Here is a 15,729-nt window from a genome sequence, read left to right on the forward strand (position 1 = left end):
ACACAATAGCAGAAATAACAATAAATTTAAAATCTGAAAAAAAAAACCACTTGAAATCTAATTTATTTTTTTATTTTCAGCCCTAAACTTTTCTACTAGTTGATAGTCATCCATACAGAATGTTAGGACATCTTCCCTGAAGGTAATAACTTTATACTTTTCATTCATAGTTTTATAAGACTAACTCAAAGAAAAAAAGGTTAAATTAGAAAAAACACTAAATAGATAAATCTAAAATCAAATGGAAGAAGACAATATTTGAATTAATATAAATTACCAGAGATCAGGAATGCACTCACTTTTAACATCATCATCTCCTGGCAAAAAAAAAATATAATAATAATTATAATAGTAATCTGTTTCAATGGAAATAAAATACTATAATATTTATAGTCTGTGCCAGAGTTATAATGACTGCAGGGCCAGAAGTGAAGTGTCACAGCATGCTCCACATGTTTTTAACACGGTTTCTAAAGGCTCTGGAGGCTATTAAATTTAATGAACCCATCTGCTATGAAATAGAGGTCCCAGCGTAATCAGTTTCCTCCATGCCATGTAATGCAGATGGCATTCTCTGTTCCACAACCCAGCAGGATAGTTTATGTCTCTCTTTACGTGTGTCTTTTTGTTTTGAAGATTTCAACTTCTTTGATATGCAGTGGTATCTTGGGAAAATACTGTAAATTCAGTTTCCAAGCCCCAACAACTTCCTTATGATGGCTTCGACCCCCTGAGTAATTGCTTCTAGGCAGTAAAATGTCGTAACTTAAAGCAATCACCCAAAACAACTCCTAAATGGCCCAGGTGCCATTCCTAGATGGGAAACCGAAACAAATGTGTAATTTATCAAATACAAAGCATTTTCTCCAAGTTGGACTTAGTGGGGGGTTAGAAAGAGGGACACAGGTCCAATTTGCAAATGCAACTAAATCGGTTCCTACAAATTGCTGACTGAATTGCATTACTAGCAAAAGGGAGGGGCAGGAGGCCTCGGTAATGAATTCTCATTATTTTAAATGGTCGCATTCCCACTGTCTCTAAAAGATTTCTTTGCTCCCCTTCTGTGTGTCACTGTAGTCTATGCAAATTCCTTCAGAGGGGTTGATCAGGATGCGGATGTTTCCTCAGTTTAATGCAGGTTCTGCCCTGCACGGCAAGTTGGGTAGCATTCCCAAAATGATTAGGACCCAACTAGAAAGCACAAGCCATTTGCTTACGAAATGGAACAAATTCCATTGTTAATGATTTTTTTGCTCTGCACCTAAGAGATAATGACTGTGTACAACTTGTATTCAGATAAGAAAACCCATGAATTTCAGAATTCTGGTGTTTGCTGTTGTGTCAATTAATATGAGATCTTATTAGATTAAACATAATTAATGTTGTTAACATTAATTCATTTATTTGGGCTTCGCCAGGAAAGCCAATTGAATAGAACAGCCAGGCAGGAGACAGAATGTTTAATCAGACTGGTAGTAATAGCAGGGATGATGAGCTCTGAAAGGAAAGTTTTGTCAGTCTCCACTCTAGAACAAGCTTGGTTAAACACAATCCTTGACCCTCCTGTGCAAGAATCCAAACTCAGCTTCTGTTCACGAACTTTTATCTTGAGCTTGTTCAGACCCGGAACTGTATGAATCAATGCATTATTAATAAAAAGGGAAAGCACTGTACTTGCCAGTCATCCTAAGCTATTCATTTAAGTATTAAATCAATTACATAATTATATTTGTTGCTGCTGGGGTTTAAGCCATAATAATTGATGAGTCAAGTAAAGAGAATTCTTTTTGCCTTAACTAGCAGATAATTAAAGAGAAAGAAGACTTTTAAGACAGATTAAGCAAACTTGTGGATCAAGGGTCCAAATTTACTAGATAATCAACAAATACCTGTTTTCTTAGTATTTGGTAGAAATTACATAAATCAGCAGGGTCAGAAGTCTTCTGATTCCTGAAGGAATTAAAGCCAATTTCAGACTACAATGTCACAGGGGAAATCAGGCCCCTTGAGACAGCAGGTTGAGCAGAAATGTTCTGATGGAGAGCAGACATGGCTGCCGTGAGACTTTCTCTTGACAGAGTACAGGAGGAGGCAGTGGTTGCATTTCCTTCGGGCATTATCCTTCCCTCTCGGACCACAGCACATAGACAGAGGCTGTGCCCTAGGCAGCATTCTAAAACAGCTCCCTAGATTTCTGCCTCCAAAAGTACATAGCCCTTAAAATCTCCCCCTCTGGAGTGTATGATGGGATATCACTACTCCCATGATTACATTACTACCATTTGACTTCGAGTTAATTAAAAGAGATTATCCTGGGTGGGCTCGACCTAATCAAAGAAGCCTTTAAAGGAAGGTGAAGCATCAGAGAGGTGCGGTCTTTGTGGCCTGGGAGAAAGCACATGGCATTGTGTGAACTGCCTGTAGTTGCCATGTGGCAAGGAACTGTGGGTTATAGGAGCTGAGAACAATCTCCAGTGAATAGCAAGCAAGAAAGCGGGACCCTCAGTCTTATAATTGCAAGGGACTGAATTCTGCCAACAATCTGAAGGAGTTTGGAAGAGGTCCCTGAGCTGCGGATGAGACTACAGTGCAGCCAACACTTAATTGCAGCCTTGTAAGACCCTGAGCTGAGGGTCCAGCTAACTTGTGCCCAGACTCCTGACCCTTGAGAATCATAAGATAATACATTTGTGTTTTTTTAAGAAGATAAGTTTGTGGTAATCCATTTCATGGAAACAGAAAACTAACAGGGCTGTCCCAGTGATGCTGACCCACATCACAGGGTGTGCTAGCAGTTCAGCTGGGAATCATAACTACTCTCTTACCAGTTGGTGGCCCTCCTCTCTGTGTCTTGGAAGATCATTCTCCGTCATGGAGCATACAACTCCCAGAGGCTACCAAGAGGCAATAAGACAATAACCAAAACTAACCCAGCCTCTAGATCCACCGCATCAATGTAGGATGAAACAAACAAGTCAAAGTAAACCACTCTGCAGAAAAGAGAGAGAGAGAGAGAGCGAGCGAGCACGCGCACGCAATTGTGTCGATTTCCTTGAATGCAGGGGAGACTTCTCCCCAGTCTTTTATGATTGATTTGCCCACACTTAACACACTGGTAGTACTTTTTAGCATCTTTCTCTATAATCTTTCCAAGGCACGCATTTACATAGTCACTGAAGTAACAACTCTCTTTTTCATACTCGTAATCCATTGGTTTAAATAATAGTTAACTAATTTATACAATTACGATAAAATTACAATAGGTTTGGAATGAAGAGGATTGACTTCTAGTAAGCTTGCAATTCAACCAGGGGACAGTTGTGTGTATGCATCTGTGCCAGCATGGCCTACCAGGCTGAATGTCCAGGGTGCTGTGGGCAACAGGCACAAACTGTTCCAGAGCAAAGAGAGGGTACTCAGGTGTTAAGTGGCAGTCTATTAAGAGGGCTCCTACTCTATCTCCCTTTCCTTGGGCAAGGTAGCCAGTTTTTACCTTAGTGAAGCTGTTAGGGACTTTCCTTGGCTGGTACAACACAACAAGTAGTCTTCCTTAGGGACATTGATCCTAGCTAGCTACCAACACCAGACATTAGTGCCTGGCCCATCACATGTAATCACAACAAAATGAATTCCAAAGGATTAAAGTGTATCTCTAGAGGAACAGTGCCATAAAGGTACTCATCATACTTAGGTCCCAAATTCTATTATCAAAGTGGTATAAGCCATATTGTAGTCACTATGATGTTTCTTTGAGACATAGCTCAAAGAAAGGAAAGTATTTTTTAAAATTTCTCACAGCCAAGGAGAAAAATTCACACAGGATTTCTTAAGTTTGAGAAGGCTGATAGGTAGTATTTATTGTATTCTCACCATGCACAGACATTTAACCTTTAGTTAACCCTGGAAGGCAGGTTTTATTCCCATTTGTAAATGAGGAAAACAACACTCAAATAAAGGTAAATGACTTGCTTATAGTCACATAACTGGTAGAGCATAAATGAGCCCATTCTTACTCTAAATCCAATGTCCTTAGCTAATATGCTAAGGTAGATTATAAATAGGTTGAAATATAAAAAAATACCATAGCTACCAATCCCACTAGGACATCAGGTTATTAAAACAGGGCCACCAATCCCAAAGCTAAGTGCTCCTGAGTTTGGTCTCTTTCATTATTGCAAGCTGGGTTGGGGCTGTCCTGGATGTGTCAGGAAAGTCATGAACTTGCAATTGCTGACCTCTACTCCCATTCCTGTCATCTTCTGGGTGATTCCAAAGTTAGTGGGTTCATCTTAGAATTTGGACTCTGCAGATGAGTACAGCATATGAATCCTAATTTGACCCCACATAAATGACAGGAATGATGCTGAGCTATCATATTCTGGGGGGTTAGTTTTATGTACGCCAAAGGGTTTTTGAAAGGTAGCATAAATGTGCTCTGTTACTTTGGCATACATTTTACTAAAAAAAGGAACCACATGGAACATCATTTTATTTTAAAGTAAATAAAGGTAATTATGGCAAAGAGTGCAAATTTCATGTAAATGTTGAAGATAAAGCACAAGATTTCAAAGACATTTCCATTATAACTGTTCATCTAGAGCTGTTCCCGGACCATTTACTTCACCTCTGTTGTCAAGCTAGAGTAGCAATGGGTTCTCCCTCCCTCCCTCTTAACTGTCCTCCATACATAAACATGTGTGTGTGTGTGTGTGTGTGTGTGTGTGTAATTAGTAAGTCTAAAACAACTGATTTAAGTGATTAACATTATCTAAATCACGACATTATATTAATACAAAGCTTTATCCTCTTCTTCACCATAAGTCCAGGTTACATACGCCTAGCCAGGATACTCTGTAAAAGTGATGTGTCCTTTTCCGAAAGCATGCCATATTCATTTTCTTCTCATTGGCGACACTGATTTTGATGACTCACTAAAGATTTTGTCTGGATTTGTCCACTGTATAGATATTATTTTTATGCCCTACATGACTTGTCAAAAACCCCTGGGAAAGCTCTTTAAAACCATGAAAATATTCTGCTCAAAACTTCTTCCTTGGTTTTTCCTGGGGAAGGGCACCTCTTCTCGTCCAGTTCATATTCCCATGGTCCCACTGTGTACTTTAAAGTCAAGGAGGGGCAGGCTGCTATGGTGTCCCCCAACACAGGTTCCCATATGCTGTTCCTGCCCTGCATTTGCCTATAGCTGCCAGAAATGCAGCATGAATGAGAAAGCTCCCGGACAGGAAAGCTGGCCCACAGCAGCCATTGAGATCACTCTGGAGAACAGCTATGTCTGGGTTACAGTGATTAATGTGATGTTAATCCCAACAAAAACGATGGGAGAGAAGCCCTGTGGGAACATTTACAATCAATTAATGAAAAACACCACTCCCATCAGACTCATTATCACTATGAAAAATCACTCTGAAAATACACAAGAAACCAGGCTATTGAGCCATTGTTTGACGATTGGCAAAGATCCTCCTTTTAAACTAATTCAGCATCAGAATCTTTTGCTTGGAATCCAGCTTTAGAATGAACCATGGCCAGAGTTCCAACAACAACCGGGTGCCTACACAACCACCACTGAAGCATAGTCTTACTTGTCTGTGGGAAGAAAACGCAGCTGTGGCCTCCACAGCGACTCCAATTCATGTTACAGCTGAGCTCCAGTCACCTTCCTGGGTTGAGACCCAAAGATTCATCACCAGAACTGGGCCCTTCAGATGGTGAGGACTGACTCTAACATGCTTATAATCATTATTACAGTGATAGAATTTATACACATGTGGGAAGGAAAAAAAATTAACTAGAGAAGACACAATGAAAAAGTGAGTTTTCTGTGCAGGTTACATTCTCCATTATGATTTTTCACCAACCTCATTTGCCAAGGGGAACAATGCAAACTCCACAGCAAAGGAAAATGTCATTGAACCCCATTACTAAGGAAGAGAGATGCAGTTGCTGTGTCCTGGAATGAACACAAGAACTCTCACATCTCAGGATGAACACTCAGGCTCTCCCTCAGGGGCCCCTGGACTCACAGTGCTGTCGATGTAAGCTTCAGTCCACACGACGTCATGCTCCTGGTCTATCACTTTGGGCCGGCTGAGTACATGGAGGTATTCCATGACGTTTTCCTGCACATCAGCCAATGTGGAAATCTGGGTGAAAAATCCTGCCAAAGGAGAACCCAGTTTAGTAACAGAGAGGAAAACCTGTGACTGGGGAGGATGTGCATGCCAAGCCTTCTTGGCCTCTGGCTAATTTCTTTCTTTTCTTTTTCCTTTTCACATATTATATATCTTCTCTGCTATTACCCACTTCATGAGTAATGTGTTCATGTTAGTAAATATAGTCAAGCAAAAGGAATAAAATAAGATTAATCATAAACCTGCCTCCAAGAGGAAGCCTCTGTTAATCCTTTAGGTAATGTCTTCTCAGATATCTACTATCTATCTATCTATCTATCTATCTATCTATCTATCTATCTATCTATCATCTATCTATCATCTAACATTCATACACACATACACCTCCCCTGGCAGAAATGGGAGTCCTCTCTATATGCCATTTTGTAACCTTTTATTTTTCACGTTAGCGAGTTTATTTCTAATGAGAAAACTATAAACCACAAAATTGAAAGGCTATTCCATTTTTATCACTATAACAACAATAGTTATGACTAATTTTTTAGTGCTTACTAAGGGACACAAAATTTGTTAAACACTTGATAAGCTTTGTCTCATTTATTTTTGACAATATGAAGTAGTGGGGATAACTGCACCCACTTTAAAGGTAAGATGACTGAAGCAGACTGAGAATATGTGTTTCACTCACGATCTTACAGGTATCAAAGAGTGAATACAGAAGATGAACCCAGGATTGTGAGTCTCTCAATCTGTGACTTTTGCTTTTACAGAATTTTGCCCTTGGTGTGTTTGAGGTGGAAATGTCAGCTCATGCCTTCATGTGGTTACCAGATCTGCATTTTGAATATGCTGGGTAGACATGGTTTCTAAGTAACAAAAAAGTTCTATTCATGCTATTGTCTTGTGGATGGGGGTGACATTTTGATCTCAAGTTCAGGGCATGGCTATGTTCTTCTTCAGTTTGGGGTCCTGCTGGCTTTGCTGTGGGTTAGGAGGTGTTAGAAAGGAAGGGATGAAGCCCAGGTCTGGATCCTCAAGAGAGAGCCCTTCATTTAAACATTATGAAAGGCTTCTTGGTGCCTAGCACTGATGAAGCAGAGATTAACAAGATGAGCAGGACCTGTGTCCCCTAGAGCCTGGAAGGTTCAGCTGAACTACAAAATAGCACAATCGACAGACATTATAGCAGGGCCAGCCAATCTCTTGGCTACTCTAAGGAGTGGTCAGCACCACTGAACCATGAAGGATGAAGACCAGTTAGATAGAAAAAGAGGGGTTAAATGGTGTGTCCAGCAAAGCCAAAGGTAAGTAAAAGCCAAAAGTCAGAGTTGAGTCCCTACTAGGAACTGAAAATAGATCAGAATGGTTGGAATAAGAGGCTGAGGGAGAGAGGGTACAAGTTGGGTGCTATAAGATCAGAGGAATGAGCAGGGGGACGATCATATAGGACCTTGGGAAAGAGTTTAGATTTTACCCTATAGTCAGGTAGTCACAGGATGATTTTAAGCAGGGGGACACTGGATGGACAGTCATGTTCCCTCCCCATGTCTTTAAATAAGGACCCTGATAACTAATGTCATGCCAGCTCCTACTGCAACAAATCAAAGAGGGTATGTATGCCTCTGAAGCCAGATCTGTCACAGCACTTGCTACAGTGTTTATAGAACCTCTTAGTGTCTAAAAGAGGACTCAGGGTAGGGAAACATCAGGCCTTCTGTTGTCCAGAAAGGGCCGGGACCCTCCCAGTGCATTTCCAAACAAAGGCCAGCTGGTCTGAATTTAGTATGCCAACCCCAAACCAGGTTGGGACCATGTGGCTTTTGGCTTTCTGATGACAGCTTTGCACAGTGCTAATTAACATGCATTGTCACTCCTGTCCACCCCCACCCTCCCAGCCAGGGCCAGAGCCTGGCCCATCCCAGGGAAAACAGGGCCCAAAGGAGCAGGCTGTGAGCTCCGGTTTTAGCATACAGCACAGGAGTGGGGCCCATGTGCACCTTGGCCTTCCTTCTGAGGTCAGGCACCACAATTAGGGAGATCCATCGGGACACTATTCTCACAAGACTTCCAGGTGGCCCCTCTTGGAAACATGGTGGGAAAGACAAGTTTTAAAGAGTGTCACTGGATCAAAGGGGTCATCTATACTTATCTCTCCATGCATGGTGGCTGTAATCAGTGTTTGAATAAAAAACAAAAACAAAAATAAAAACAAAAAAATTTTCATTTCTTCTCTAGTAGACAAACCTTGGGCTTTGAGGGAAAGGTCTTCAAAGAGACAAACATGACAAAGAGGATAAGCTAAGAGAGGTGTTGCCATGTTGATAAGAGGAGAGAGCTCGATGGTTCTGGACCATCAGGGTCCATGGGCGAATTACTCTCAGTCTAGAACAATTCCTATTTGGGGCTCCTGAGCCAAATGTTCAGTAAAGCCAGCATCTCTTAGGAGGAGTTCTTCTTGATTGTCTATATTTTCTTTCAAATCCCCAAAGCCAACAGTAAAAATCCTTGATTTAGGTTTTCTAAAATAGGGCCAAAAGAAGAAAGGAAATGAATGCAAGGAAGATGGGAGAGACAGGTTATTAGCATAAGGGGAGTAGAAAAGAAAAACCATCACACATTTGGACGGGGATTGAGCTGAGATCATTTTCACTTGGCCTTGCTTACCATAGTCAAAATTCTGAAAAGGAAAAAAAGCTGGCTTCTCCCCAGAGCTACAGACCCATAGCCAACTGTATACCTGACACCTCCATGGGATGACTAACAGGATCCTCAGACTGAACTCATTCAAAGCCAACTCTCCATTTCCCTCACTAAACCCATACCTCCCCCATATGCCTTCCCCATCTTAGCAAAGGGTGCCATTCCCCAATTTAGGCTCACAGTGCAAAAACTATCCTCGATAGCCCTCATTTCCTCACCCCACCCCGTAGCTAATTCACAAGTATGTTTTTCTGGCCCCATCTCTAACATATAACTAAAATCCACTACCCCATCTATACTGCTCCCAGCCTACTCCAGACTCCACTGTCTCTCCACCAGAGTATAGGAACAGCCTCCCCACAAGTCTTCCTCCTTATTATCTAGGCTCCTTACAGCAGCCAGCGGGATCGTCTAAAAGTATAAAGCAGATCATCTTCCTGCTTAAGAGCCTAAAACAGGTTTCTATTTAGAGTTAGAATAAAATCCAAATTTCTTAACCTGACCTCCAAGACTCTCCTTCAGTTGCCACCCCCCATGTAACTGAATGACCTCACCCCACTTTGTTTTCTCAGTGCTGCTCTCAGTGCTTCAGCTCCCTGGCCTTTCTCTCTTCCTCTCACATGCCTTCCTTTCCCACCTCAGGCTTTTGCACTTGTATCCTCTGCCTGTCACACTTTTGTCCGGTTTCTTCATGGCTGCTTCTTCCTTATCATTGAAGGTTTAGCCGTCTAAACTTATTTCCTCTTACTTCACCCCACATTCACTTTCTTCATAAGATTCATCCAGTGCTGGATTCTGACTTCCTTGTTTACTAACTTCTTTTGCTGGAATATTAGCTCCATGAAATGTCACAAAAAGATGGTGCCCATCTTGTCCAGAGCAGTATTCCCAGAGCTGGGTGCACGGGTTTGTGTGAGCCGTTAGCAATGCGACGGCATTCACCGAAGTGTCACTGTCATTCACCTTACTCCTGTGCACTTGGGCATCAAAACAGCCCAACTTCTGTGTTCATTGTACAGGAGGAAACAGAACACAGGGAGTTCAGTAACTTGTCTCAGATCAATTCGAAACCAGTTTCATCTGATTCCAAAACCTTTGTTCCTAACCACTGAAGACACTGCCTCTTCCTGTATTGGAAAAGAGCAGGCATGGCTGCTCAGAAATCTTTCTCCAGGAGGACAGCCCTAATGAGCTGTCAGTGTCTCTGACTGGGAAAGGCTGAGGATTGGATGAGGAAATGTATGGTTTCCTCCTGAGGGTCCCGGAAAATGCTCAATAATTAGCACCAAAGATCTACTCAAAATCCACGCCACAGTTCTAACTTAAATTCAATATATAGACCAGGGATGCAGATTTATAAATGGTAAGAAAAGCTAAAATTATAAAAATAATATTAATAATGTATACCACAAAGCTTAATGCAATTTTAATCTTCTAACTCCAAGCCATTAAAATCTCAAACCTTTCTGAACGACTCTTTTCTGTTTTCAAATGTTTTCATCTAAGTTTTAGTTAACAAATGTACCTTTTGATGGATAACAGGAAGTTGCTGAGGGCTGGATGCTTTGACTGTAACCATAGACGCTTCCCTTGTTTTCCCTCTGCATTCTCTGAACTGGCCCCTTCCCCTCCTCCATACCCCTTTTAAAATTTCTTTTAAATTCTAGCTCTTGAATGTTTATTCCCTTCTTTAATGTACCTTTTTGGACTTCATATATCATGTAAGAAAACAGAATCAACAATCATTCGGTAATTACCAAGGAGTAATTAATGCTGAAATTAGCCACCTATTACAAATGGTCTTCTCATTTTTCTACATAACATCGATTTATTTACCTTATTCCCTCGCAGAGTCTCCTGTGAACTCTGGGTTACGACTGAGTGCGCTAAACCACACACAGCCTGGTACTTTGTATTTCTGAGATTCCACTACCCTTACTTCAAGATTCTTAAGAGGCCCCTGTCTAAAAGCTGCCTTTGCATGAGGTGCTCCATCAGCGCACCATCTCATAATCTGCTTTGCCATGACATCATAGCTGAGGGCCCCTGAGTCTGCTCCTCAGTGGGAGACCCTGGCTGTGTATCTCACATGCCAAGGTCCTTATTCCACCTTTGTTGTGATGGGCACTACTCCCTTTGAGTCTTTATAAGTATCTTTCCCCCCTCTGAATTAGACAAGCTGAAAATGAAGCCAGTGCTCAGATTTCAGTTTTCTCAGGACAATGAGGTGGGCAGTGAGGTTGATGGTGTGACCTTTGCATTCCCTTACAGACGCCAGTGTTCTTAAAAGACTCTGCCAATATTCTCTTTCATTTTCCTCTTCCCCATCAATGTTACACGCCACTGTAAGAGCATTCACTTCTATAGAAAGATGTACAATTTATAAACCACTTGCTATTTCCACACCTCCTTGGACCTTCACAAAGATCCAGCAAGAGGCTTGTTGGGCGATGAGAGCCAAAGGCACATGAGTTAGAAAGAGCCAATCAGGGGGAAATAACCACGAGGGCAGGGAGCCCCACCGCCTCGGTAAGCATGTGCCCACCTGCAGAATGGGGCTTTTAAGTATGAAGCCATCAGAGTAAGCCAGACTTTAAATTTCGGAGGAAGCCTTTTCCCTTTGTGAATAATATTTCATTTTAATTTCAAATTTCACATTAGAAAAGGGTAATATAAAGGATCACATGGTGGAGCTAGGAATGCTGGCTTGTCTGCAGCTCTGTCACTGCACCCACACCCCAACCTGCCTCATATCCTCTCAGAGCTTTAAAGTTCTTGTTTGTAATATGTCAGAAACTGACCACATGGCTACAGAAGCTGTTTCTGGAACACACAGGCTGGGTAGAAATCCCAGTCTAGTCTTTATTAGCTGTGGCACACTGAAGTCTTTTCTTAACCTGTAAGTTCTTTTTCCTAGTGTCTTTCAAATTATGGGAGACACGCAAGAGTCCTCCATGAAACATGACTTTCTTCATCCCAAGGAGAGGTAACCTCATATCCTGGTGAAGAATTAGGTTTGGGCTTTGGATCAACTGGGCCTGAATCCTGGCTCTGCCACCTGTTAGCTCATACCTGGGGCAAGGTACTAGTCTCTCTAGGTCTTGATTTTCTTCTCAGGCACCTAACAGAGCTTTGATGAGCATCAAAGAGAAAATACACAAAAGTATTGTGTACTCTACCTGACATTTAGTTTGTCATCCTTAGTTGCTGTAAACAACAATGGCACCATCTTCATCGTCATCACCATTATTACCCATTCTACTCAAATTCTCATGTTCTATAGAAGGTACATGAAGAATGTATACAACTTAAGTGTCCACCAATAGATGAATAGATAAAAACAGATAACACACACACAGTGGAGTATTATTCAGCTAAGATATAGAAGGAAATCCTGTCATTTTGACAACCTGGATGGACCTAAAGGGTATTATGCTAAGTGAAGACAGAAAAAGACTAATGCTGTATTATATTACTCACATGTGGAATCTAAAAAAGCCAAACTTGTAAAAATAGAGGGTGTAGTGGTGGATATCAAGGGCTGGGGGTTAGGGGAATTTGGAGATACTGGTCAAAGCCTACAAAAAAATTACACGAAGGTATCTGAATAACTGTCATTTTTGCCTTCTTCGACCTGTTCTAAAATATTAACAGTTTTAATTGCCACTTTCTTCCTTCACCATCCTGGCCTCATAAATTTTAATCTATTTTTTAGGGGACAAGACACTTAGAAAGGTAGAGTGAGGATAAGAATTTTTTTAATGGAAAAAAAGCTGTGGGCCTGAACATCTGAGAAGGGTTCAGACCACTAGTTCTCTTTCAAATAAGGAGAGAATGATCATTAACCTATCAAAAAGGGACAAGCTGAGCAGCCAACCAAGAAAGACTCATGTGGCGTCTCCATTTGACCTAACGATGACTGATTGGTTGAGAACCCAAACATGGAGGCCCTTCTTTATTTGCACAGCTGGAAAACACTCCACTCACCATGATTTCTGAAAGAGAATCAGGCAGTGCTTATTTAAAATCTTGGCACACTGAACATTAGAGAAGGTCATCACAGCGTTATGGCATATCCGGGCTGGTCAGCCCCTCTTTTCACTTTTCCCGGTTCACTTATTTATCCAATAGTGTGAATGCAGAACTTTATATTCCACAAGCCATTTTACAGTGGCAATGATTGTTTTAATGTATTTAAAATGGTTTGCTGCTTTGCCTCATTAGGGCTGGTTCCCTCAAGATAGGACCTAGTTATGTATAAAATGAAACAAACCAATGAGCTCCAGGACTCTCAGGATTTTACTAGTAGATCAGAGCAGGCAGAGAACTTCTGCAAGGGGTATAAATGTCCCCAGACATCCATTTTGAGGGGACAGCATCTGAGGTCCACTGGCTGAGAACTGTCTCCATGGCTACCAGACTTCTAAGCAAAAAGCTCTGTACCTAAAGTGAGTTCTCGACCACTGATGGGGGAAGAGGTGTTTGCTGGCCCTGGCAACTCCTGCTCGTCCCCAGGGTCACTCTGGCCAGGCCTGGCCAATCAGCCAACACGCTTCTCCTTAGGCTCCCCTGGGCAATCCTTGGATCTCTTCTGGCCCCTGAATGCTAATGCTTCATTTCACTGAAGAACTTGTCTGAGTCAGGACGAAAGTATGTAAGGGGTTGGGGGGTGTCACTTGAGATGAAAAATGTTATGCTGCCTCCATACTATAACAATCTGAGACTATAAACAATGATTTAATTAATGACCATAGAAGAATACTTGTTCACTGATGTTACGTGGTCTAAAACCCCATAACTGACGCAACGTGAAGCCAATGTTTATATGGGCACAGATGACTGGAACCTAACATTTTGATGGCAACTGCCACTTTGAAGAATGGTAAACAATGACATTTTATTCTTATGGCTGTTTAGGAGGGATGCAGAGTGAGGACGGTGAAACTACTAAGAGGGGCTGGCTCTGGCAGGGAAAGAAATGACTGGATTTAGACAGGAAGAGAATCACTGTGGAATCCAACAGCCCGGCCAGCTAAGCAGCTACTATTACCTTCTTGGATTTTTTCAAGTTGCTGTACTCAGAACTTTTAAATCTAAAGGGCTATATTCTATAGCCAGGTCCTGAAATACTCTGAATTACTAAACTATCTTCAAAAGGATGCTTCATAGAGTCTTATAAACAATGACTAAAATGAAATTATGGTGTAATATTAGTTGATTAAGACAAGACTTCAATTTGAGTAATTTTCATCAGCTGGACACAGACAGTGGTAAAAACAACAACCCGTGACGAAATGCAAACTAGCTGATGGGAAGGGTTACAATCTGATGTGGCAAGAATAACAGCAACATTTTTTAAAAATGGAAAGGAACTCCGTTTTTAAGACCACAGAATAAAGAAAAAGAAAAAGAAAAAAAAAAAAAAAAAAAACAGGAAAAGTTTAGCTCACTCAACATTTTCAAATGTCAACGAAGTTCCAAAAATTATTTCAAGAGTGGCCCCTTTACCCAGAGGACATCTAGAATCCACTTAGCCTCCATCGCCTCCGTTCCTTCTATATGTCCCCCTGAAATGAAGCCAGATGCATTACTCTGAGACAGTCAGAATCACTGACATGCTTTAGTGAGGGGAGCCAGCCAATAAACTAGTTATACATAACTAGGTCCTATCCCTTTCTAATACTATGCCTTGCTCACAGTATGAGTTGTGTAGATAGAGGGGTTTGTACAGTGTAGGGCGGCCATTTCTGGATGTGCACATGCCATAGCAGAGAAGGTCTATTCACAGAGAAGAATGTCATGGAGTGTAGGAAAAAAAAAAAACAATAAAGGAAAGAAAAACAAAAACACAGCTCCCTGGTCCCTCATGAGACTCAAGCTTTCCTTCTCAATCTGGATTCTGAGTCACTCCCCTCTCTCTTCAAAACATTCCTCTTTTTAATTTCAGGGAGCAACTTTGGTTGCTTGCAACTAAAATAACTTTGTCTTAAGTCACTAAAACTAGATCCGAGAACTCCAAGGCTTTTATTGATTCCTCTTTCCTCCACTAATGTGCAAACACTTTGACTTTTATAAAGAATGGCTTAGGAGACAATATAAAAACAGACCACTGAAATCCATCGATACCAATATATGAGCAACAGGACAGATCTTCCTTTATTATTTATAGTCAATTTACTCATTTTTCAAACATCAAACCATCACCCACTCCGAGTAAGGTAGGAGGCTGGGTTCTGTCAGTGCTCAAGAAGAAATCAGAGTCAAAGGCTACCCTCACGGAGTGTGCAGCCTCAGAAGGAAGATAAGTCATGCCTACAGATCATTTAACATTAGGAAATAACGTGGGGCATTTATGCGCCAGGCATTGAGCTATCAGCTTTACTTGCAGAGCCTCATATCATGCTCACAATATCTGTATGGGTCAGGTATCATCATTTCTCCCGCTCTGTGGGTGACATAGCTCAGACCCAGATAAGTTTGGTAACTTGCACAGGTTGGTGGATGATAGGGGCTGGGTTAAGACTTAAGGCATCTGGACTTTACCACCTATTAGCCTCCTATGCTGGGCCTTCTTGGTTGTTGTAGAATGAGAAGACACTCTTCACAGACTGTGCCTTCCCCCAAAGCATCGCTTCTTACACACAATGGGGGATCATTAATCAATTAATACGTGAACAAGTACTGAGCTCTTGTCTGTACCAGCACTGACCTAGGTACCTAATATACATAATTTCATTAATTCTTATATTTAATAAGAATCAAAAGAAGAACTATTATCACCATTTCCATTTTTAAAATTAGAACATTGAGGCAGGTTAGAGTTGACTTAATTAGTTGTGTTGCGTTGGTTAAGTCACGCAATGGGAACATGTCAAAT

The 15,729-nt window shown here is 41.3% G+C and overlaps 1 protein-coding gene across 4 annotated transcripts in view; it reads right to left on the reverse strand.

Annotated features, from left to right (window-relative positions):
• The window catches only part of CACNA2D3 (calcium voltage-gated channel auxiliary subunit alpha2delta 3), a 793,860-nt gene that overhangs the window by 272,917 nt on the left and 505,214 nt on the right, over positions 1 to 15,729 (reverse strand). For all 4 annotated transcript variants that reach the window (XM_039867421.1, XM_039867422.1, XM_039867424.1 and 1 more), the window contains one exon: positions 6,045 to 6,178. In XM_039867421.1, the coding sequence (XP_039723355.1) occupies positions 6,045 to 6,178 (134 nt within the window). The remainder of the gene's footprint in view (positions 1 to 6,044; positions 6,179 to 15,729) is intronic.

Source organism: Pteropus medius, unplaced genomic scaffold, assembly GCF_902729225.1.
Source record: "Pteropus medius unplaced genomic scaffold, Ma_sr-lr_union100, whole genome shotgun sequence".
Lineage (NCBI taxonomy): Eukaryota > Metazoa > Chordata > Mammalia > Chiroptera > Pteropodidae > Pteropus > Pteropus medius.